This window comes from Eumetopias jubatus, unplaced genomic scaffold (genome assembly GCF_037043125.1).
Source record: "Eumetopias jubatus isolate StellerSeaLion01/CBP00866 unplaced genomic scaffold, mEumJub1_p1.0 scaffold_3, whole genome shotgun sequence".
NCBI classification, from domain to species: Eukaryota; Metazoa; Chordata; class Mammalia; order Carnivora; family Otariidae; genus Eumetopias; species Eumetopias jubatus.
In genome coordinates this window covers 54,497,954-54,522,655 of record NW_028274809.1, presented here as the reverse complement: position 1 = coordinate 54,522,655, position 24,702 = coordinate 54,497,954, and the positions used below count along the sequence as shown (strand labels likewise).

Below are 24,702 nucleotides of genomic sequence, written 5' to 3'. Positions count from 1 at the left end.
TAAGGTCTGATAGAGAACCCGATATCATGTTTTAAATTTGTAGATCCTAGTATCTCTCTTTGGCTTAAGGTCTGATATCTCTACCTGATATGTTTTGGGAATGCCCTGCATGCATTCTGACTTTTTGCCTGTCCTTTTTTATTTCACACAGTGCCTCTAGGTGTTGACAAGTTCAGAAATAGCCTCACAGGTGTCTGGAGTAGTGCCTCTCCCTTGAGTTTCCAGTTGGCATGGATATCCTCCTCAGAGATTTCAGTTTCAAAGCGGGCCGTCTCAGTCTCCATCACCTCCACACTGTGCAGAGGCCGCACCAGCTTGATCTCCCGATCTAGAAAAGGGAGGGGGCAGCTTGGGTCATTAGCCTTTGGCAGAAATAACGCTGATGGCTTCAAGAGTGGAACTCATGTAAATCTCCTCACCTTCAATGTTAAGCTTTCCTGAGGTCTTATCTGTCCCACAGTCACAGGTATACTGTCCAATATCTGATTTCAAGGCTTTCTTGAGGATGAGTATGCGCTTCTTGCCATCTGCCTTAATAACAACATTTTTAGATGGCTCTATTTCCTTCCCATCCTTAAACCATTTCACTGGTGCGTCTACTTTGCTAATTTCACACTGTAGAATCACTTCGTCTTTCTCTACGCCAGTGTAATCTTGAAGTTTTCCGGTAAAGTATGGATCTCCCTCTGCACGTAAAGAGTAAGTGAAAACGTTTCATTAACCACCAAGGAAATGCAATCCCTGGGAAAGTTCAAGAGGCCGCTCGCAGAGTTCTGGGCATATTTTAAAATTGTACCAAGCTTTTGCTTATTTAACATGTTTATGTTCAGAAGTTCTCTATATGTTAGAAAGGGAACCAATGCATGTGATTTATCAAGAAGTAATCATCCATCTACCTTACATTTTGAAGTACGTTATTGATAGTAATTTGAAAGACACTAAGAAATTTAGCTTCAAATATAATGACTTGTTCCTTCATGACTCAGCTAAATTTCTAATTCCTTAGCAAATCCATTATGTCCACCTTGAAGCTTTCAGATTCACACTATTAGTTTTTCTTATATCAATTGTTTGCCATTAATAGTTTCTATATGTTAGACTTCATATGTAATCTGCTTGCTATTAAGGGGCCAAGAAAAATAATGACTTTTATGAATGTAACTTCTGTGCTTCCTCTCTTACTAGAAGTTTGAAAACACTTTTCTGAAATAATTTTGATAAAATGAGGAGATGAGAAGTATTTATAACCCTATTTTAAACATGACAGAGCTCAATAATTAAGAGTTTTATTTCTGATCTGAACTGGCTCTTTTGTGAGCTTGAGTCTTCATTACTTGAGAGTCCTCATATTTTTAGGTAAAAATATTTTAGGAAGACGCCTGATAAGGACAGGGGCTGCTTTCATGCAATATAACCCTTAGAAGACAATTTTATATGATAGATAACTCCACAAATTTCTGCTGAGTTTAATGTAATAAATAGAAAAAAAGCACCTACCAAGCACAGTGAGTTTAGCTTCTGAACTTAGCCCCATAGCTTCCACTTTGATTTGAGAGGTATCATCAATAGAGAGGTCTTTGAATGTGATGGAATGAGTCTTCCCTTCATCGTCCATCCAGACCGACCTGCTGGTGTGCAGGCGCTGGTCGTTCTTGAACCATTTAACCCTGATGTTATCGTGGGACAGCTCCACAGTGAACACAGCACTCTCCCTCTCTTTGGCTGTTACATCCTTGAGTGGGGTGAGGAATTTGAGTCGGATTCCTATCCAGAAAAGAAAACCTCATTAATTCCCGCCCTTTAGGAGGAACTATAAAAATAAAAGCAAAAAAAAAAAAAAAATTAAATGGGGTCTATTTCATAAAGAATATTTACCTTCAATGATCAGTTTGGCACTTGTGTGTTTATCTTCGGCTTCAAACATGTATTTTCCTTCATCTTCAAAAGCAGCTGACTTGATCACCAGGGAATGTTTAGTGCCATCCTTTATAAGCTCAACTTTGTCATCGCCTGTGATTTCCTGGGTTCCTTTCAGCCAACGGAATGTTTTGGGCTCCCTCGACACTTCGCACTCAAACTTAGCCTCATCCTTCTCAAAGACTTTAACGTCACTGAGAGGTGTGATGAAGATGAGTGGCAGTTCTGCAAAGAGAAGATGGGGGGGATGAAGCCAGATTATGCTTCCGTTCATGACCCCCAGTCAGCTCAGGGTCTCGAAGTCTTGCAAAGAAAATAACAAAAGAGTGGCTGACAGACAGAGCATACCTTTCACTTTCAGATTGGCTGCAGATTTGGCGTTGGCGGCCTGGAAGGAGACCTCCCCTGTCATATCCAGCTGGCAGTTATAAAGGACCAGAATATGCTTCTTCCCATCTTCAATGATCTCACAGTCCTATTCGGAGTGAGAAGCAGAAGAAGGACAGAGCAAGAAGAACGTCATTGTCATAACTGGTGATTCCTACCAATCATCAAGACATCTGAGTCCCAAAGTTTATCTTTTTTCACCCCAAACAACCAAGCAGGCAAGCCCCTGCCTGTGTGATTGGATGATCTTGACTTACAGGGGAAGCAGTTAAAGGCTCTCCTTTTAACTTCCACTGGCCATGAACATCCGGTTCAGAAAGTTCAATTTCAAAGCGAGCTGTTTCACCGACAAACAATTCTACTCCGTACAGAGGTTTTTCCACTTTTATTAGTCGAGCTGAAAGTACACAGAGTTTCGTAAGGATGACTGAACAAATACACTGCATGTGCAGGTAGGGTAAGCTGAAAAATTCTGAGCAACTCACCCTCAACATTAAGATTTGCTTTTGTCTGGTCAGTGCCGCAGTCACACATGTATTCGCCTTTATCTTTAAGGTCTGCCTTTTTGATTTTTAGGATGCGGCGCAGGCCATCTGCCTTGATAGAGTATTTTGTCGAAGGTACAATCTCTTTGCCATCTTTGAACCATTTCACTGGCACGTCTTTGCTCACTTCACACTTCAGAATAATCTCATCCTTCTCTACTCCAGTTTTGTCGTGTAATTTCACAGTGAAGTAGGGATCGGCCTCTGGAAAAGCCAGTCAACAGATCATCAGGAGAACTTGAAGATTAAAGTTTACTGGGATCACAAGTGGCAAAATATTCAACAACTACCCCCTCTCTCCATCCCTAAACTGGCTATCCAGTCATTGTTGGTCATGCTTACCTAAAACCTTCAGGTTTGCCGTGGAGCTCAGTTCCTTAACTTGAGCTTTTATCTGGGATATATCATCCAGGGTCACTTCTCTCATTTCCAGTTTGTGAGTCTTACCCTCAGATGAGATGAGTACGGTTCTGCTCGTGTGGAGTTTGGCATCATTTTTGAACCAGACTACATGCATTTTTTCATGAGAAAGCTCACACACAAAAGTTGCTGTTTCGCCTTCTTTCACTGTTTGGTCTTCAAGAGGCGATATGAATTTCAACCTTATACCTGCAGTGTAAGCGTGGAGAATGTGCTTAGAAACACAGTTTACATTCAGAAATAGTCCACTCTAAACTGCCAAGGTCAAAAGGATCCATTTCGCATAGCATTTATTCACCTTTTCAAGTAGGATCTATCCTCCATTAAAAAAAATTAAGGGGCTTCTTTTGTTGATGATGTGACAGTAAAGTTGTGGTGCCCACTGTCACTTATCCCTATTAGAACTTGGTGTTTGTGGCATAAATCTTGAGAGTTAGCTTTTCTTTTTGTAATGGAAGTACCTGACTTCAGCTTTGCAGGCTAAGCATCCACCTCAGAGATGTCCATCTTGAGTAAACACATTGCCAGCCACAGGCTAGATCAGTAGCCAGGCTGGGCCCCTCCCCACCGTGCCCCACAGGCTCCTCTGTTTCTGAGACCTTGGTTGATTTTGATAACTGACCACTTGGGCAGCTTGTTTTTTTTCTTCCCTCACTTTAATGTCCTGCTCTTATGTTTTAAATTCACAACAAAGAGTGAGCCAATAAAACCATAGACCCCTACCCTCAACCTCAATAAAAGCAGAACCCCAGGCTCACTCTCTACCTCTCACCCCCTCCTCCAAAAAAAAAAAAAACCCCAAAAACAAAAAAACAAAAAAACAAAACCAAAAACCAAAAACCAAAAACCAAAATCCCTGGCTCTGTGGCCCCAGGTGTGCTGTGTAATTTCCAGGTCCTATAGGTAATAAACCTGTCTCTTTCAACGTTCCCTGATGGTTACTGCTGAGGGCATCTTACAATCATAATAAGACTCACAACGGCTGGTCCAGCCACAACACTGGTTCTTGATAGGCTGAGAATGGCACACACAGCATTCTATCTTTAAAGTCACATGTTTGTGTGCTTACATGTGGGATACTATAGCCAGATCTCATCAACTCTTACCTGTAACAAATAATCGTGCCGAGCTCTTTTTGCCCTCCACCTCAGCAGTATAGACCCCTTCGTCGTTAAACTGAGAATCATTGATAACAAGAATGTGTTTCTTTCCATCAGCAATGATATCAAACTTATCAGATGCCTTGATTATATCAGGTCCTTTAGACCATATCACATTTGCCTCTCGAGTGAGGACACATTCAAATCGAGCCTGTCGCCTTTCTGGAACAGTGACGTCCTTCAGGGGCACAGCAAAGTCAAGTTCAATTTCTGAAAATCAAATGTGAAGAGTGAGGTTTCCAGAATGCACAGGGCTGTGAAATGAAGTCAAGTCCACCCCATGCGTTCTAAAGGCCATACCTTTTACTGTCAGAATGGCAGTGGTAAATGCATTAAGTGCCTGGTAAAGGACTTCCCCAGCTTGGTCCAGTTTGACTTTGTGCAAAGTTAAGAAGCGTTTTCCACCTTCCGCTTTGATTTCACAGGTCTGAAAAAACAATGGTCTTGGTTAGCATTTGAATGAGATAAGTTCCAGAGAGGAGAAATGTTTCAGATCCACATATGTCTATGAATGTCCTAAAAATTACTACTAATAAAAGTGAGTAAACATGTCTAGCCATAAAATATTTAAAAAATTGCTGGAGCTGTCCACAAATAGTGCATCAGAGTTCTTCCCCTCTTTGAGACTTTAGAATCCTGAAAGAACTTTGTCATTGAACTAAATCTGAATGTCAACCTGAAGATAGAATGTGGATATTTTACATGACCGACAACTTAAAATGGGAAATGACTCACAGGTGAGGGCCGAAGAAGTTCTCCCTTCAGTTTCCACTGTCCAGGAATGTCTGCCTCTGAGATTTCTGCATCAAAGCTTGCGCTTTCCTTCTCATAAATGGTAACATCCTCTATTGGTTTAAGCAATTCAACTTCACGCTCTGTATTGGTCAGGGATGAAAAATCATAATGCTTTAAACAACCTAACAATGCTTTCTTTCCTATTTTTTTCCTTTGGTGTGTTATTTTGCCTTCTTTACACACAAAACTTATCTTTTTAGGATATAAGGAAAGACTTTTATACCTCCAAGTGTCAGCTTTGCAGGGTATCTTTTCCCTTCAATTTCCACTGCATATTCATCAATATCTTCTGGTGTAGCATTCTTGACTTTGAGGAATAGCTGTTTTCCTTCTTTTACTATCTCAGTTTTATCATTTGGTTCCATGGGGATTTCATCATATCCTTTGAACCACTTAATGTTTGGAGTTTCCTTTGCTATAATGCAGGAAAAAACAGCCGTCCCCTTTGGTTTCACATGCTGATCTCGTATAGGTTTCACCAGCCAGTCTCTGATGACTTCTGCATGAAAATAAGGTCAGAAAAAATAGTCACGACCTGAACAAGTAATAGAAATAACTTCCTTAGTAAATTTCAGAAATAGAAAAAAATTCTCAAAACTGGATATAATTAACTTGCTATGATGGGTTGATATCCCCCTGTCTTAGATAAGGTACAAGGCTGGTAAGTAAAATTCTCTCTTCTGTTTTGTTAATATAATAACAAGAAATTCTCTCTTCCTTTGGCTAATATAATAAGAAGAATATACTAGTAAGTATAATAAGCAGAACACAATTTCCCAGCCAAGTACTAACCGACTACTTTGACACAGGATGAACATTCCAGGTTGTTGGCATTTTCCACAGTAACTGTGTATGTTCCAGCGTCATGGTCATCAGCATCATTGATGGTCAGGGCTCGCAACAAGCCAATGACTCCAGGCACAATTTTGCCAGGTTTCTCCACCACAATCTTCCCATCCTTCCTCCAGACCACGTCACGCTCTTTGTTTAACTCACAGCTCAAGTACAGTGGTTGTCCTTTGACCACTGTGACTTCCTCTTCAAGTGCTTTTACAAAACGCACAGGAAGTTCTGTGGAGAATTTCAGTATTAAAAATCTGCAAAGACTTTTCAATATACATACAATCTCTTCAATGATAGAAAACTTGGAAATGAGAGATTTTGGCTCAAGTTACAACAAAAATTGCTAATGAGATTTGTTGTGTTAAAGTTTAATAGGGATTGTAATCAGCAGTCTGGAAATTACCTTCTACAACAAGTTTAGCTGTGGAGGTCTTTTCCTTATTTCCCAAACGTAAAACACAGGTGTATTCGCCGGCATCGGAAAGCTGGACATCCATGATATGCAGCTTTCTGTCTTTACCATCTGCGATGAATCTGTGCTTTGGGCTCTCACGGATATTGCTACCATCTTTCATCCAGCTTGTAATTGCAGTGGACGGGGAGACTAAACATTCAAAGATGGCAGAAGACCCCACTGACTCTGCTTCAGTCAAGACGATGTCTTTGATTTCTTTCACAAACTTCAGGGGCACAGCCTTTAGCTGGTAAGTGAATGGGGCTTCATCAGGAGGCTTCTCCCCACCACTTCCTGGTCTTAACTTTTTCCTTTCGGCTTCTATTGGTGATGGAGTCTTTTTGGCGACACCTAATTCAAAAGAAAGTTAAACGTTGATTTTGCATTTCCAGAAGGGTCAGAAGCTCATACTTGGCTGCCTGCTGGAACAAACCAGTGATAAAGCAACTTGAAGACAAGAACAGAAAATTAAAGACTAGGCAAATTGAAAGGCCAAATGAATTTATACTGCCTTCTTTCAGAAAGGAAAATGAGATAGCATAGGAATCCATGAATAAGAAATGTTCTTCATTTTCTCAAGTTTTAAACCCGAATATAAAATGTCCCAATTCGGGTCTAATTATTTTATCTGTCCTGTATAAATATCATGTATATGAGGAATGAAGCTAAGAATTTATAGGGCTCGTTATGCTAAAATATAGTTGGTTATACATAATACCCACTTGGATAATATTAGAGATATATTACTTGAAATGTCAGAAGACATACTAGTTTTATCAGAATCAATTAGGAGTAATAAAGATTGTTATAAATTTTGAAACTTTTTCCCCCTTGAATGTAAAGTTTCCCAGGGTGAAAGGTTACAGTTTAGTGCAGGGAAATGACTGTTACCTTTGATGGGACCTTTTGGCTTGGCAGCCTCCTCTTTAGGTGCTTTGGCTTCTGAAATAAAAAGAAAACTCAGCATTTAAACAATTTTCAGATCCATTTTATGCTTAGTAGTAAACCATGCAGGGTGACTCATGTTCTTTGTTATAAATATTAATGCATGAGGAGAAATTGGCTTTATTTATATGACCTCCATGGAGAATACTTGGATATTTCGAGGAAGGCATATTTTGATCAGTGTCATTCTGGTCAATGATGTGACCAAGCTAAATTACCAACCTATTTAGGATTAAAAAATTACTTTCAGCAAGCGCCCTTATTCTTCTCTTTCTGGGAGAAGGCTTACTCTTGCCTTATGAGGAAGTTTAACTCTTGCCTAGCTATGCAAAAGATTTTATATATTTATGTATGTGTTGGTTAAGTGAACCTAGGAAAGAAGGTTCTATCAACAAGGAGTCAATGTAGGAAAAAGAAAAATGGCCCAGAAATTACCAAAAGTCAATTTTTTTTTTAATTGGGCAGACAAATCCAATAAGGATTAAGGAAAGAGAAGGGGTCTATGTGCTACACACATATGGATTCCTTTGAAGATTTCCCTTAGACAATGAACTAAGGCAGAAGCAAGGCAGTTCCTACATTTAGAGTTTAATGAAATTATTAATGTGGGGCAGTACAAATGCAGAACGAGCTCTCTAGCTTCAGCCCCTGAGAATGTGAGAAAAGCTTTATTTTTACACATACTTAATTAGTTCAACAGCAGTTATTATCCTTTTCTGAGCTAATGAAAGGTATCACACATTGAAATTGTAAAACTTTAACAGAACAATGTCTAAATCATAAATATCAGTGACAAAATATATTAACATAAATATTAAAGTTGAACTATAGCCCAAAGAATATAATATATTGTCTCATGTCATTAAACACAATAACATTTTAAATATCTCCATAGTGCTTACTATGCACCAGGCACTGTGCTGTTTTACCTATATTTAGTCCTTATAATAATCCTATAGGCAGATATAATTATTAATCTGATTTTACAGAGTAGGAAATTAAAACTTAAAGAGATTAAATAACTAGCCAAGGATCAAATAATTAGGACATGTATTTATCAATGATCAATACATATCAAATCAATTTTGGTTTTGAGATTATCATCTAAGTGATGAACTAATAGTTCATGTACAACTCCTAAGTATCTTAAGTTTATACCTGAGATAGTTAATACCACTGAGTTAGTACATTTAAGGAAATTACTATTGACCTAGATTCTTATATTGATTTAAAGGCTGAACAATGCAGTCTTTTTTTGGTCTCTCTTCTTTTTATTATGGTAAAATAAACCTAACATAAAATTTACCATTTTGGCCATCTTAAAGTATACAATTCAGTTGCGTTAAGTATACTCACAATTTGCAATCATCAACACTATCCATTTCCAGAACTTTTTCATTTTGTTAGTATGCAGTCTTAAAAAAAAAAAAAACACAAACAAAAAACGACAAATGATTCCTACAGGGCATATGGGAAATTTGAATATCCACGGGTTGCCTATATGTATATCCTTAGAGTGTCTGTCTTCTTAGTTTTCATCAGCCTTGAACATATTCATTACTTAATTTCAAAAGCATATAAAGCAATGATACTTTGAAGGAATGCATATTTCAATCAAAACACAGTGTGTACCCACGGGTGAGAGATTAGGTTGGGAAAGGACATCAGATGAAGAAAATTTAATCAAGAATTTATTACCCACCCCTCCCAGTTGATGATGCCTGTTTCAACAAAAGAGGGTTTGCATTTTAATGAAGAATGAAAACTTTTATTAAGGCACTAAAACAAACAAACAAAAAGAAAACTACAGAATTAACTACCTGCTTTCTTTCCAACCACAGGCACTGTCACTGGGGCAGCGATTGGGGTGGGTGTGGGCTCCACGGGAGGTGGTTTGATTATTTTCACTTCTGTAGAGAGATGTTCTTTGCATTAATATATCCATTCGTCTCTTCCTAAAATCTCATTTGGTGGCCTATTTGCCTTTTCTGACGTAACTTTGAAATTTTCAAATCACTAGTTTTTCAGAGAATAACATATTCTAACTATAGCATGATCTATATACAGTATGATGTAATAATATATTCAATATATTCCAATATAATTATATTGAGTAAAAAAATAATACAATCTAAAAATATATTGGGACATTATAAATCATCTGATGCATGCTTTTACTTCCTTTTTTAAAATAACTACATATTTGTTAAAACACACACACACACACACACACACACACACACACACACACAGTCAAAATGGTGTCACTTAGACCAAGTTCCCAAAATGGAACTTAATACCCAGTCTAATTGCAGTTTCAGCCTCCCCAAAGACATGTGGCCTTAACTGGTCAGCCAGAAAATTTTTCTTTCCATCAGCACCAATGAGTCTGTTGGTTCCTCTCCATCCCCCAAAGAAAGAATGAAATAATCTACATGATAAAAAAAAAAAACCAAAACCCTGCTTTTTCCTCTAGCAGACAACCTCCTCTACAACAATCCTTGTCTTTTGCTCATGACTTTCCTGCCCTCACCCTCTGTCTATAAAAACCTTCCTTTTTGTATTAACTCCTTGAAGTGACTCTCTATTTGCTAGACAATTTCATGAATTGTTTAGTAAAGCCAATTAGATCGTCACATTTGCTTGGTTGAATTTTGTTATTTGACAATTCTTTGTAAGAAGCATGAAGGATTTCCCTGATGCTGAGGGATATTGAGCACTTTTTCATGTGATAAAGAAGATGTGGTGTGTGTACACACACAAACACAGACACACACACACACACACACACACACACACACACACAATGGAATATTATGCAGCCATCAAAAGGAATGAAATCTTGCCATTTGCAATGATGTGGATGGAACTGGAGGGTATTATGCTGAGTGAAATAAGTCAATCAGAGAAAGACATGTATCATATAACCTCACTGATATGAGGAATTCTTAATCTCAGGAAACAAACTGAGGGTTGCTGGAGTGGTGGGGGTGGAAAGGATGGGGTGGCTGGGTGACAGACATTGGGGAGGGTATGTGCTATGGTGAGCACTGTGAATTGTGTAAGACTGTTGAATCACAGACCTGTGCCTCTGAAACAAATAATACATTATATGTTAAAAAAAAAAAAGAAGAAGAAGACAGCAGGAAGGGAAAAATGAAGGGGGGAAATCGGAGGGGGAGACGAACCATGAGAGACTGTGGACTCTGAGAAACAAACTGAGGGTTCTAGAGGGGAGGTGGTGGGGGGATGGGTTAGCCTGGTGATGGGTATTAAAGAGGGCACGTCCTGCATGGAGCACTGGGTGTTATACGCAAACAATGAATCATGGAACACTACATCAAGAACTAATGATGTAATGTGTGGTGATTAACATAATAAAATAAAAAAGACAAAAAGGATTTAAATAAAGTTTCTTACATTTAAAAAGAAAAGAAGCATGAAGGAATATGCTGTTGACATTGGGGATAGGCTTGCTTACCTGGTTCAGGCTTTGGTTTTGGTTCAGGTCCAGGGAGAGGTATTGCTGGCTTAATTTCAGGCACTAAAATAATTCACAGTTGTAAGCAGGTTATTTGGAGATTTGGGTTTTTTTTTTTTTTTGAAGATTTTTGAAGTTTTTCACTAAATTAAACCAAAATTGAGCAGACTTAATATATCTTGGGAGATAGAATTTAAACATATATGGTCACCAAATCAAGTATTTGATCTAAGTTTATTTTGCATTTGAACCAAATATTTGGAAAATACAGTAAAACATTTTATTGGTTCTAATGTTATTCATCTCATTATCCATTTTTTCCCTAGTGCTTAAAACTTATTTTAAATTTAACAAGTGTGTGGTCATTAGCCAAGTACACCTAAGGTGAAATGGTAAAGAAAATTAAAGCATATGTGATGAATAGATTAAGGTCCTGTGTTCACATCTTAATGCCAGTGTGATGGTTTTTTAAATGATGCATATTTGCATTTTTAGAGACAACTAAGACAGTACACTTAAGTTTATACCTTTTACTGGTTCAGGAACTTTCCTTTCCCTTTTCGTAACAGTAGCTGGAGGTACTTCAGCCTCTTCAACAACTTTCGGAGGTGGCTCTGGTACTTTAAGATAATGAGATTATTTTCTAGTGTTATTTGAATACTTAGAAATCAACTGACCTGAAATAATCAGATCAAACTATTTTTCAAGAGCTCTATTAAGGGCTTTTAACAAAACCTTATATTGTATCAATTAATTTCTATTTTCTCTCTTTGACTGTTTCTCAGTTTATTTTACTTTCTCTTATTCCACCCACTTGTGTCCCAACTCCGTGAGCTCTCCCTTCCTAAATCACTTCCGTAACAGTTCCCAATAAATACACACTTTGAGACTAGGCTAATGATAACAATCAACCCACTTAAAAGCCCCCAAATTCTGTGCCACAATTGTTGACACCCTCCCATGTAGTTATTTTGCAGCCAACCTGATTATTTCACAATCACTGCTACCAGACAAGGGGGCAAAGTAATAACAATAATGAAGTATGGGAAAATATATGAATGGATTTGGAAATTACTATAAAGATCTTTAAACAGAAAGCAGACAATGGAAAGCACAGACTATTTCACAGACAAAATATGAAGTTATGCTTATATTTAACTCCAATGATGTTTACAAGATAAACCTTTTGTTAAATGTCCACTTTGTTAAAAGATAATTGTTACTGAGATTCCTACCTGGTTTTTTAATTTTTTCTAGTTTTTTAGGTTCTACTTTAGGTTCTTCTTCTTCAGGCCTCTTTCTTAGAACTTAAAAGACAAAAAGGTTTATATGTAAACCAAGACAAACAAACTAATGAAGATGTTGAGCACACTTGACAAATGCAAATAATACACAAAGCAAAGAAAATGAAAAGCATGCGACCTGGTACACTGGACAACTAGCCTTTACACTAGAAGTGCTTTTTTTGTTTTTTTTAAATCAAAGGTGGTCAAATTAATTAAAATAACACTGGGAGTCACTTTATATCCATGTACATAGGCAATCTGTTGTTCAGAGACAATGCTGTTGCAAAAATGACCAAAACACAAATGAGTAATTTGAATAGCAACAGATTCAATTCATAATTCACCATTGTAATATAATGAGGAGTATTTAAGTAAGTATAAAGTTTACTTAAGTGGAGATATCCAAATTATGGGTATCCAAATGTAGTCTAGATACCCATAATTCTGTGTGAAGAAAATGTTAGAACTCGATTCTTCATATGAATATCTTGCTTCCAATTAAGATTTTATTAGTAGAAAGAAATATTCAGTTTTTAGAAAAATGTTATTTATTAGTTCTGATGATCCTGCATCACACTTTAAAACTGAATACTGAATTTAGAAGTCTTAAGAAGTTTGGTCTAATTTAGAATATTTAATTGGTTTAGTGTATTTTACTACATAATTTGAGTATGAATATGACAGTTTTGGTCATTATTATTAGCTTAGAGTATGATCAATTTAGTTATGTCTATGCATGTAAACTTCAAAACTGAATGCTCACAAAATTTGTTTTTTGAAAAAAGCTATGGAAATTATAGCCTTCCCAATTTTCAGTGCAACTATAAATGAATTTTGATAAATAGGTAATCTGATTAAAAGAAAACCAAGAGACAGAAACATTTTGTAAGCTTTCAAGTCTATTCTTTTTGTAAATTTAAAGCTAACAAAACATTTGAAAAATACTATACCGCTTTTGAGAACAACTTCTTCCTTTGGTTGAGGTTTAGGTTCAGGAAGTAATTTGCGAACTTTCTTTTCACCTCCAGGCACTTAAAAGAATATGATTTCAAATTTTGAGGTAAATTCATATAAAAGTAAATTTCAACAAGAAAAAGGTCTCTTTCAAAACTAGTTAACTATAGTGCATAATAATTTTTGTTGCAAAATAATATCACAGAATTTAAAAGCAAATAATACACTTCACATTATTTCCTTTGCAAACATTTATATAGCCTTGTGACAAATACCGTTGCATTTATTGAAAGCAAATATAGTCAATTTAAGTGAAGGTAGAAGATGTTATTCTATATTGACTTTATGAATCTTTGATCAAATACAGGGTTCTTGACAGCATTTTTGCCCCAATCTACAATTGTAGATTGTTCAATTCTACATTGGTATCTCAACTGTCTATTACATTAAAATGATACTGGTAAGTGTTAGTGTCATTATCCAGTCTTCTCCACTGGTGAGAGAAGAAAGCTAAGGGATCTGGCTGATGACCTTGATGTTGGGAAAGGACCACTCTTACTTTCCTAACAGAAGGGAAGTATCATTTCTTAAGATCTCTCTTTTGAAATACTAACCTAAAATTATAAAACTCTAGAATTTGAGAGCTGGTTTAGAGCTCATTTTTAATGAATAAGAAAATGTTCTTAAATTTAGACTAAAAGGGACCCAAGGAATTCTAAGTTTATTCTCTCTTGCATCTTCAGTGACTATTGGGCATGATGGATGATATTATATAGAGCAGCCTCCTCCTTCTCCTACAACCCTCATGGATTTGAGTGGAAAAAAGAGAAATGCTGGGTGACTACTGAACCACCTTATCTCTCTAGTGATGTCAATGAAAATCAGCTTAAAACATTATTTATTTGTATCACTTAATGGCCTATTTACTCATGTGAAATCTGAATTTTTAGATATTTCTAAAAAATTTCCCATTTGGTGCTTTAAGCAGGATTTTTGCAATTCATTAAGTAGGTGTTTTATTTTGTTTTCATTTTTTGAGTAGGCTCCACACTCATTGTGGAGCCCAACGCGGGGCTTGAACTCACGACCCTGAGATCAAGACCTGAGCTGAGATCAAGAGTCAGATATTAATTGACTGAACCACCCAGGTGCCCCTAAATAGGTTTTTTTTAATGTGATAAAGATAACTTTGCATAACTTCAAAATTTAAATGTATGAAAGGTAAATATGTATTTCATTTTAAATAATGATTTTTCTCGTCGAGTATTTTAAGTAAAATTTCACACTTCAACATTAAATTTTTTTATCCATGTTAAATTTTGCTGGCTTTCAATACTATTTTAGAGTTACCAATATTCTCAATGTATAACTATTTTCATTGATCAAACATGGAAAGATGACCATGCATATAATTAATGTAAGGATGGCACATATTCTTTACTCATATAATGGACATAGTGGAAATACATCTTTGCATTTGTATTTCTGTATTTTCATTTTATTTTTAAGGTCTTATTGACATTTGAGACTCAGGTACAGAACACACCATTGCAGCTATTATTTTTAAAGTCATTATATGTCATTACATGTCATTTTAATGTTTAAGTGGCTTTTCCTCCATTATTAGTTAACAGCCATAGTAATATTATTTTGTAATCTCCATTTTATAAGTCAGGAAATGTATATTCAGATGGGTGATTTTTCTAAAATTCCAGAGTGAATCAAGAACAGATTCAATTTCTGGGTCTGGATGTGTTGATGACTTAAACAGAATGCTGCTACCCATTATACTTACTAGAAAAATTAATAACTCTATTTTAAATGGAAAAATTTCTAAAATTTATGATCCATTTATTTTTCTTTCGGTTCTAAGTTTAGATGGGGAAAATACTGTGTCAAGAGAAATGAATTTTGAAAAATGACCTCAGCAATCCTGAATGCTCCCTAAAACTCCCAGTGAGATCTGATGCCTGAAAGAACGTCTTGGAGTCAGTGACCAGAGAGTGACAGGAAAGCCCTGAGGAAATCCCTATGAATCATCTCAATAGTATAGAAGGATGACATGACTTATTTTTAGTGCTCTAACACTGGCCAAAATACTGTTGTTCAGGTGAAATTCCAAAGCTTTCTACTATTAGGTCTTTGCATTTTAACCCAAGGTGTGTCCTGAAGCTAATTTCAGCTAACCAGTAATATTTAATATTTTTAAGTTGAGGAAAATGCAAGAAGACATATGTAGATGAGACAAAGATAAACAATATCCATGAATGTATGAAATTTGATGGGAGACAAAGGCAGCAACACTCATGAGCCAGGACCATAAAAACTACAAAAACACAAGAAATAAATGACACTACACTGATTAATAAAAAAAAAGAAAGAAAGAACATTCTAGAAGACAGGAAGAGGAAGGAGCGCAGTGGAGGGATACTGCACAGAAATGCATTTTCCAGATTGTGAAATACCTTTCAGAGGCTTAAGCTCCACTTTTTCTGGAACTTCAGGTTTTTCAGGAACTTTCTTCTTTGGAACAGCTTTAAAGAATATGATCTTAATTTTATTATTTGTATATTTAGACTTATCTGAAGCAAATTATTAAATATCTGCTCCAAGAGTCAAAACCAGCTTTGCTTACAGCCAGAGAGCATTGATAACAGCCAAGAGCAGCCACCAAAGAACGCACAGGAAGCGTTCAAACCATGAAAACATTGCCCTTTTACTCTGATGGTGAGTAGTAAGTTTAAGTCTGGTGGAGAAAGAAGGTAATTTTTGTTCTTTGCAAGAAGAAGAAATTTTCCTTTAAGTATAAATTTATATTAAGGGAAGTGTATTAAGTGTGTGTCTTCATGGACTATGAATCAACAGATGGGTAGCCTTGTAAGAGGTGCCCATTTTCTATGTATGACTTAAAATGCCAGAAAGTTACCCCTGCTGGCCAGGAGGGGTGAAGAGGGGCAAGAATCATGAGAAGCAGTTTTACTGTGAAAGATTCTGACTTTGTACATGTGTAGGTAAGCATGGGAAAGTGCTCATCTAAGATTTTATCTAGATTATTTTAGATTGAGAAATCTCATGACACCACCAATAAGACAACATTGTATTACCATAAAAAGAATAATATGTTTTCACCAGGTTATTTCAGCTTTTAAAGAATGTCATTTTAATAATTAAGTAATATTGCATCAGTTCAAAGAAATATCTAAATAAAAAAAGAAAGAAGGGAAATTTAACAATGAGAAGAGATGCTGGGTATCAAATGTATTCATAATCACTCTTTCTGGCTACGCCGAGGACCACCATAAGATGCAGTTTGGCCTTTTATTAAGTTGCAAAAGAAAAAAAAAGTAGGGCAGCAGTGATGGGTAATTTATATGCTTTCCTTTGATGGTATGTGAGCACATATCAGCTATCAATGCCATAAATACATTACTTATAGTATATTTCAAAACACATGAAATTCTGTAAGAACAAAGTTTTGCCTTTGTATAAATTTGTTACTGCAACATTGAAAGTTTCATGCAAAGTTTTCTTATACATTCCAAATGCACAAGATCCCAAAGATATGTATAGCAATCACACCCTGAAATCAGAACCCTTTCTCCATAAGAAAGTTAGTTGGACAGCCCCTGCATCCAGATGTCTAGGATGAAGCTAACAATGAGCAATGATGCCCTTCTGTCAGGCCTGTTCTGACAAAGCACCCGAAGGCAGTAGAAAACACAGATCTCTATGCAATTCCCATAGCTCGATCATGTTTGAAAGCCACACACTTTTAAAAAATAATACATGCCTTGCAAGCACCATTTCAGATGACTGAATAGAAGTATGAAGCAGATTAATAAAACTTGGGAGTGACACTTTATACCTTTAAGTTGGAATATTTTCTCCCTCACATCTTCCTTTGGTGGAGCCGGAGGAGGTGCCACAGGCTTTGGTTTGAGTTTTGGTTTCTCAATAACCTTCTTTTCAGGTTCAGGTTCTTGAAAGAGTATTTCAGGAGGGTTAGTATATATATATATATGTTAATTAGCATGTGGATATATGGTATATTCAGTAGAAATTTAAACATATATATATATATCAAGTAAAAAGTTTGCTTTTTAAATTCCTATTAGTATTCAACAGAAAACATAAAACAGTATCCAACATAAAACACAAAAATTTGTACACAGATGATGAGAAATATGGTGAAGGCACTAATAAAAACAAAGGAAGTATCTGTGTAAGCCACACTGACATGAGATCAACAGTACAAACGACACAAATGCATAAAAATGAAATGCACGTTTAAAAGAGTATCTTACACACAGATGTAGAACATAAAACATATATGAAGATGAACATGATGATGAAGAGTTAAGTCCAATTAACTGAATACCTTGTATGGGTATTTCTTCTGGCTGTGGCTCAGGTTCAGGTTCTTCAGGCTCGATATACTTTTGAATTTCACGTTCTTTAAAGAATGTTGACAGAGGATATGAGAGTGTAAAGTTCTTCACAAAGACTCATACAAATTTCACACAGATGTAAAGATTGAAGTCACAAAACAAAAATATACAATTCATACAAATTATACAGAAAAAGAGGTAAGACTTCTATCATACTTAAACATTCTATCAACTACTTTATTTGATGTATGTTGATGGCAAATGAGATGACTTTTAAAATTTGATGTGGGGTTACTGTTTGAGAATCCAGTGCAATTTTCCCAGTTTTGCCTTGTAAACTGTATCTTTGGGAATTATTAATTACTATCAAGAAAAATCAAATTAAAGATTCTACTTCAAAAGAAGTATAACTATTTGAAAAATGAAGCAAACATATGCTGGAATGCTTCTGTATATAATTTCAAGAAAGAATGTCACCTTTTGAATAGTTTTTTTATTTTTTATTTTTTTATTGTTATGTTAATCACCATATATTACATCATTAGTTTTTGGTGCAGTGTTCCATGATTCATTGTTTGTTCATAACACCCAGTGCTCCATGCAGAACGTGCCCTCCTCAATACCCATCACCAGGCTAACCCATCCCCCTACCCCCCTCCCCTCTAGAACCCTCAGTTTGTTTTATTTCTAGCGGGAATCTTTAAGAGATTAAAAATATTTGTATTTATACATATGTGTGTGTGTGTGTGTGTGTGTGTGTGTGTGTGTGTGTGTGTGTGTGTATATATATATACCTTCAACAGGGGGAGTCACTTTTCTACCAATGGTTATGGATGCCTTTTCTTCATACATTATTTCCTCAGGAGACTCTTTGATTTAAAAAACACAGTATTATATTTTAGACTATATTCACAATAGAATCTTCCAACTGCTAAGTTGCAACATATCAACTTAGTTATACTCTAGAACATATTCTTCAGATGACCCCAAAATATCAACAACTTCACTACATAAAGACAGACAACAGACAAATACATAAAACCCATCTACAACCAAAGCAAGATGTTGAAGACAGTTGTCATCTTTCCAAGATTTATAGAGCAGCCGTGTACCTTGGATGGGTGGAGCTTCTGGCTCTTCAGGAATAGGAATGGACACTTTCTTTTCTGGGATGATTTCCTTCGGTACTTGAGGCACTTTAAAGATATTGATTTTGTTTACTATTAAGAATTTAGAAGATGTGCAAGATTCTGCAAACAGCAGGCAAAGAATACAGTGAAAAGAACTTTCTAAGACTTAGTGGATAATATGGCTTTGGAGGCATGGCACCCTTTTGGACATTCCAATTTTATAAACGAGTCTTCTCAACCTTCTTCATTTGCATCTCTTCTTCTGTGTACCCTTAAATGCCAGTGTTCTCCACTGGTCTAACTCTGAAGCTTTAAAAAAATTGGCTCTACATTCTGTGAACAATCACTCCTGCACTCTCAACTCTTACTTCTCTGTGGATGACTTCTAGATCTACATCTCCTGCTCCGTTCTCTTTCCTAAGCTCCAGATGCATATTCCCAGCTTCTATATTTGAAAAGTGAAAAATATATTCACTATCTTCTTTCTAATGTTAATTAGCGACCCAATGAACCATTCCCATGGATATCTAGCTACAACCCTTACAATCATCTTGGGCTCCTCTACTTCCTTAATTGTTTCCATAATAGACACCAATTTGATCTCCCATCTCTCTCACTCTTTTTACATTTCTACCACCACTGATCTTGTCCAACTCTTAATGACCCTAAATAGCTGCAATGGCTCTTGACTATTATCACTGTCTTCCAGCAGCTGGAACTATTGCCAGTCATCTTTCTGAAGCCTGACCTCTACTGATTGGTGTACCTGCTTCAAAGCCTTTGAAGCTTCCTGTTGCCTACAGAATAAAGGACACACCCGATATGGGCATTCAAAGAACTCCAAAATATGATCCTCAGCTTTATATCCAGACTCTCTTTCAAGACACCTCACAACCAATTCATACTCAAATTGTACAAATATATTTGAAGGTCCTTGAACTTCCTAGACTCTTCTACCTCTGTGCCTTTTGATAAAAAATCTTTCCTTTGCCTAGAAAACCATTTCCTCAATTGCTATACACTGTCAAAATCCATCAAAACTTAAATTTTCATTTCTTTCATACAGTTTTCCCCTGATGCCTCTTCCTGAAATTTATCTTCCCTTGCTCTGTGTTTCTATAGCCCTTGATACTCTTGTAGGTGTGATCACTTCCTGTCTCTATGAGAGCTGTGCTGGGCTTTCTTCTTACCACCTTGAAATTGCCTGAAGACAGGACCAGATCTTATTTTTTCTAGTATGCTGTTTTTTAGTGGTAGGACATTCAGCAAAATATGCTAAATTGAGGTGTTCTACCCCTTGAATCAGAGGAGGTCCTTTGCTACCACACGGAACACTGTCATAGCACAACTGAATCTCATTTATTTGTTTTCTCCTGCTTATCTATCTCCTTTTTTTCTCTTTGCCCTCATTATTTCCCCCTTTTCATCTGTGAAATGTGGTTTTACATAAGAACTATTATTAAAATGCTATGGTAGTATTCAGGGAAATCTGTATTTTTTTCTTCATGGTAGGTACCTTTTTCTGGCAGGGCTTCTCGTTTTTTGGTAACAGGCACAGGTTCCTTCTTTACTGGAACAAGTTTCTTGGGCACCTCAGGCACTTTGAAGATATTAGTTGTATTTTAAAAAGAGTATTTAGAAACATTTTAAATGTTAAGAATAAAGGATCTGTAGTTAATGGAGCAGTATTAACATTATTGGAAACAAAATAAGGACATTTTTGTCCCTAGTTTTGAAACAACAAGGACAGATAACAGATCACTTTAAAAAAACAATGATACTAATGCTATCAGTGATGATGGGAATACCTTGAGCTGCTGGTATTTCTGGCTTCTTAACAGTTGGGACTTTCTTCACTGGGACAACTTTCTTTGCCATCTCAGGTACTTTAAAGATATTAGTAGCATTTAATAATATAAAATTGCAAGATGCAATATGTACACATTAATTTGACAAGAACATTTAGATAACAGTTATGTACATAATACAACACAATACATAATAAAGACTAGAATTTTAGACAGCACACAAAAATGAAGCAAATATTGATTTATTTTACTGTAAGTACCTTTAGGAGGTGGAGCTTCTGGTTTTTTGATAACAGGAACTTTCTTCTCTGGAACAATCTTCTTGGGTTCTTCAGGCACTTGAAAGATAGGAATTTCTTTGAGTCAAATGATTAACAATGTAAAGCTTAACACTAATGAATGAATAAAGAAGATCACACCCATCCCTTTGGCATGCACACTGTAAAATTCTATGGCTTTGTGTGTGCCAATGACTTCTGTTCTTGCCAATGAAGTCGAATTTCAAGAAAGAGAGGAGACTGACATTTTATCTTAAAGAAGATACATAATAGATATAAAAATCAAATGATGTATCTTCCTGTACAATACAGCATCCTGCCTTGTACCTGCTGGTGGTGGGGCTTCTGGCTCCTCTTCAGCAACAGGAACTGGCTCTTCCTCTTCAGGAGCAATTTCCTCCGGTTCTTCATATACTTTAAAGATATAGTTAATTTTGATTCCATGTATGGAATAATACTGTAAAATGCACAAAACACTGAGCATAAAAACTAGTAACTGTGATTTCTTCCCTTGTTTTAATTAATATCTTCTCTTAGTTTTGTGAAGATGAAATCTATCTTATTTGCACTGACTTCTGTTTCTATTGATTCGAATGCTTGGAAAGCCCTTTTGGCATTTAGTGTCATTTATAGTCACTAGTTCTGTCCTACTTTTTGTGCGCATTAGAGAAACTTTAATACAGCTTATGATGCCCTATGTAGATGTTGTTGATTGATAACCCAAATCAGAGCTAATTAAGAATGGTTTAAGACAAATAATTAAAGGACGGAAAATGACCACGAGATACTGAATAAGAAAAAAAGAGGACTAAGGCTTAAATTAGCAGCTGACATGAGTGGCAAGCTCATTAATGATCTTACGTGTACCTTCTGGAGGAGGAGACTCTACTTTCTTGGGAACAGGAATGGCTGGTTCCTCTTCTATGACAGGTTTCTTTGGCACCTCTGGCACTTTAAAGATATTAGTTAGATTTACTTCTAGATAGTTGAGAAGTACACGAAATTTATACCACCTCTAGTTCACATCTAGGTCAAATAACCCAGAGACAAATCCAAGAACAAAATTCACAAGGCCAGTAATCTGTTCTGAGATCTGCATAGCAGGGAGAGAAATGTGGCCTATGCAGATTAACAAAACCATATTAGCAAACTCTTTGGTGCATATAATAGATGCATCAGTTTTTTTGTTTGTTTGTTTGTTTGTTTTTAGACCAATGATGTTATTTAAAAACATTTAAACCCTAAAAATCCAGAATGGCAGGTTTGTAATTGTGAATATAAGAAGTTTGACAAACAACAGGGTTTCCTATAATAAGCAACTTTTGAAGCCAGAGTGAGTGCTTTCCTGTAGAATCTCATTAGGGACATGTACCTTTAGGTGGTGGGACTTCGGGCTTCTTGGGAACAGTTACTTTCTTTTCAGGAACAACTTCTTTTGGAACTTCAGGCACTTTAAAGGCATTAGTATTTTAGCATTATGAAGAGTTGCATTTGCATAGAACAAAATACTTTTTAAGAGTTGGAGGTTTTATCCTCCATCACATGTTAGACAGCTATATGTACCTTTAGCAGGTGGGACTTCTGGTTTTTTGGGAACCACGAGAGGCACCTTCTTTTCAGGAACAACTTCCTTGGGTACCTCAGGCACTTTAAAAGATATTAGTTGTTTTTAGCTCATCGTTTCAATGACATGAAAATCATTAGGTATAGCAGTGGAACCCAGCCCTTGAAAGACAGACATTTTTCTGTTGGGGGTTAATGGCAGTGAGAAATACCTTTCACTGGTGGTGGTTCAGGTTTTTTGGCAACGACAGCAGGTGGTTTCTTTTCTGGGGCAGGTTTCTTGGGTGGCACGGTCACTAAGGGTATTGGAATTTATTTTTTAGAATCAGTGAAGATGAATGAGAAATAAGACAAAAAGCTCAAAATGTCCAGAATTTTCAGGGCAAGAGGGGTGGATAATTGGCTAAGGCGACCTAGCAGCTGGCCAAGTACCTTTTGGCGGAGCAACAGGCTCTGGCTCTTCCACAACCTCCGCTGGAGGCTCTTCCCAGGAAATTTCCTCAGGCTCCTCATGCACTTGAAAGAGACAAGCTCATTTTAATGCTAGAGTCGACTAAAGCATAGGAAATATTTTACAAACAGATTTTTATAACACTAAGAAGAGAGTTTTCTTTTAAAAAATAATAGTTTTGGTAGTGTCATTATTACCTGCAGGGGGAGGACTCTCCGGTTTGGGAGGAAGAGCTTCAGGCACCTTCTTTTCTGGAACAGCTGCCTTGGGCACCTCAGGCACTTTAAAGTTATTAGTATTTTCATGATTAGACAGAGTAGAGACAAATGGACAGTATCAAACACAGTGACATGGGGGTGACTACCTTTGGCTGGTGGGACTTCGGGCTTTTTAGGAGGCATCACAGGCACCTTCTTTTCAGGGACAACTTCTTTGGGAGCCTCGGGCACTTAAAAGGTATTAGTAAAATTACATTTAGGAACTATGAAGACCACTGGAACAAGATATTTTCAAGAGCAGAAGAATTAGGTCTTATTAAGCCTAAGGTTGATGACAAATACCTTTAACAGGTGGGACTTCTGGCTTTTTAGGAGGCGCCACAGACACTTTCTTTTCAGGGACAACTTCTTTAGGAGCCTCAGGCACTTAAAAGATATTAGTAAAATTACACTTAGGAACTATAAAGACCACTGGAACAAGATATTTTCAAGAGCAGAAGAATTAGGTTTTATTAAGCCTAAGGTTGGTGACAAATACCTGTGACAGGTGGAACTTCTGGCTTTTTAGGAGGCGCCACAGACACTTTCTTTTCAGGGATGGCTTCTTTAGGAGCCTCAGGCACTTAAAAGATATTAGTAAAATTACATTTAGGAACTATGAAGACCACTGGAACAAGATATTTTCCAGAGCAGAAGAATTAGGTTTCTTTAAGCCTAAGGTTGATGACAAATACCTTTAACAGGTGGGACTTCTGGCTTTTTAGGAGGTGTCACAGACACTTTCTTTTCAGGGACCACTTCTTGAGGAACTTCAGGCACTTAAAAGATATTAGTAAAATTACACTTGGGGGTTATGAGACTGTTGGAACAAAACACTTTCAAGAGCAGAAAGGTTATATCTTCTTAAGTCTAAGGTGAGTGACAAGTACCTTTAACAGGTGGGACTTCCGGCTTTTTCGGAGGTGCCACAGACACTTTCTTTTCAGGGACAACTTCTTTGGGAGTCTCAGGCACTTAAAAGATATCAGTAAAATTACACTTAAGTGTTATGAAGATTCCTGGAACAAGATATTTTCCAGAGCAGAAGAGCTAATGTCTTTTCAAGCCTAAAGTCAGTGACAAATACCTGTAACAGGTGGGACTTCCGGCTTTTTAGGAGGTGCCACAAACACTTCCTTTTCAGGGACAACTTCTTTGGGAGCCTCAGGCACTTAAAAGATATTAGTAAAATTACATTTAGGGGTTATGAGACTGTTGGAACAAAACATTTTCAAGAGCAGAAAGGTTATATCTTCTTAAGTCTAAGGTGAGTGACAAGTACCTTTAACATGTTGGACTTCTGGCTTTTTAGGAGGTGTCACAGACACTTTCTTTTGAGGGACAACTTCTTGAGGAACTTCAGGCACTTAAAAAATATTAGTAAAATTACTTAGGGGTTATGAGATGCTAGAACAAAGCATTTTCAAGAGCAGAAGTGTTATATCTTCTTAAATCTGAGGTGAGTGACAAGTACCTGTAACAGGTGCAACTTCAGGCTTTTTAGGAGGCACCACTGGTGCTTTCTTTTCAGGGGCAATTTCTTGAGGAACTTCAGGCACTTAAAAGATATTAGTAGTTTTACATTTAGATTAATGAGGTCAATGGACTAAAAATATTTCCAAGAGCAGGAGAGGTATTTC

At 36.7% G+C, this 24,702-nt stretch overlaps 1 protein-coding gene across 1 annotated transcript in view; it reads right to left on the bottom strand.

Moving 5' to 3' along the window:
- The window catches only part of TTN (titin), a 268,068-nt gene that overhangs the window by 102,078 nt on the left and 141,288 nt on the right, over positions 1-24,702 (bottom strand). The window contains 32 exon segments of the mRNA XM_028121746.2: positions 189-328; positions 420-686; positions 1,498-1,764; positions 1,876-2,142; positions 2,266-2,392; positions 2,562-2,701; positions 2,790-3,053; positions 3,192-3,458; positions 4,376-4,639; positions 4,730-4,856; positions 5,165-5,304; positions 5,448-5,723; positions 6,017-6,295; positions 6,471-6,872; positions 7,413-7,463; positions 9,287-9,376; positions 10,948-11,010; positions 11,475-11,567; positions 12,183-12,254; positions 13,184-13,264; positions 15,653-15,721; positions 17,053-17,166; positions 20,774-20,851; positions 21,119-21,205; positions 21,659-21,742; positions 22,164-22,241; positions 22,355-22,438; positions 22,567-22,650; positions 22,787-22,870; positions 23,003-23,086; positions 23,170-23,253; positions 23,366-23,449. Coding sequence (XP_027977547.2) covers positions 189-328; positions 420-686; positions 1,498-1,764; positions 1,876-2,142; positions 2,266-2,392; positions 2,562-2,701; positions 2,790-3,053; positions 3,192-3,458; positions 4,376-4,639; positions 4,730-4,856; positions 5,165-5,304; positions 5,448-5,723; positions 6,017-6,295; positions 6,471-6,872; positions 7,413-7,463; positions 9,287-9,376; positions 10,948-11,010; positions 11,475-11,567; positions 12,183-12,254; positions 13,184-13,264; positions 15,653-15,721; positions 17,053-17,166; positions 20,774-20,851; positions 21,119-21,205; positions 21,659-21,742; positions 22,164-22,241; positions 22,355-22,438; positions 22,567-22,650; positions 22,787-22,870; positions 23,003-23,086; positions 23,170-23,253; positions 23,366-23,449 — 4,691 coding nt within the window.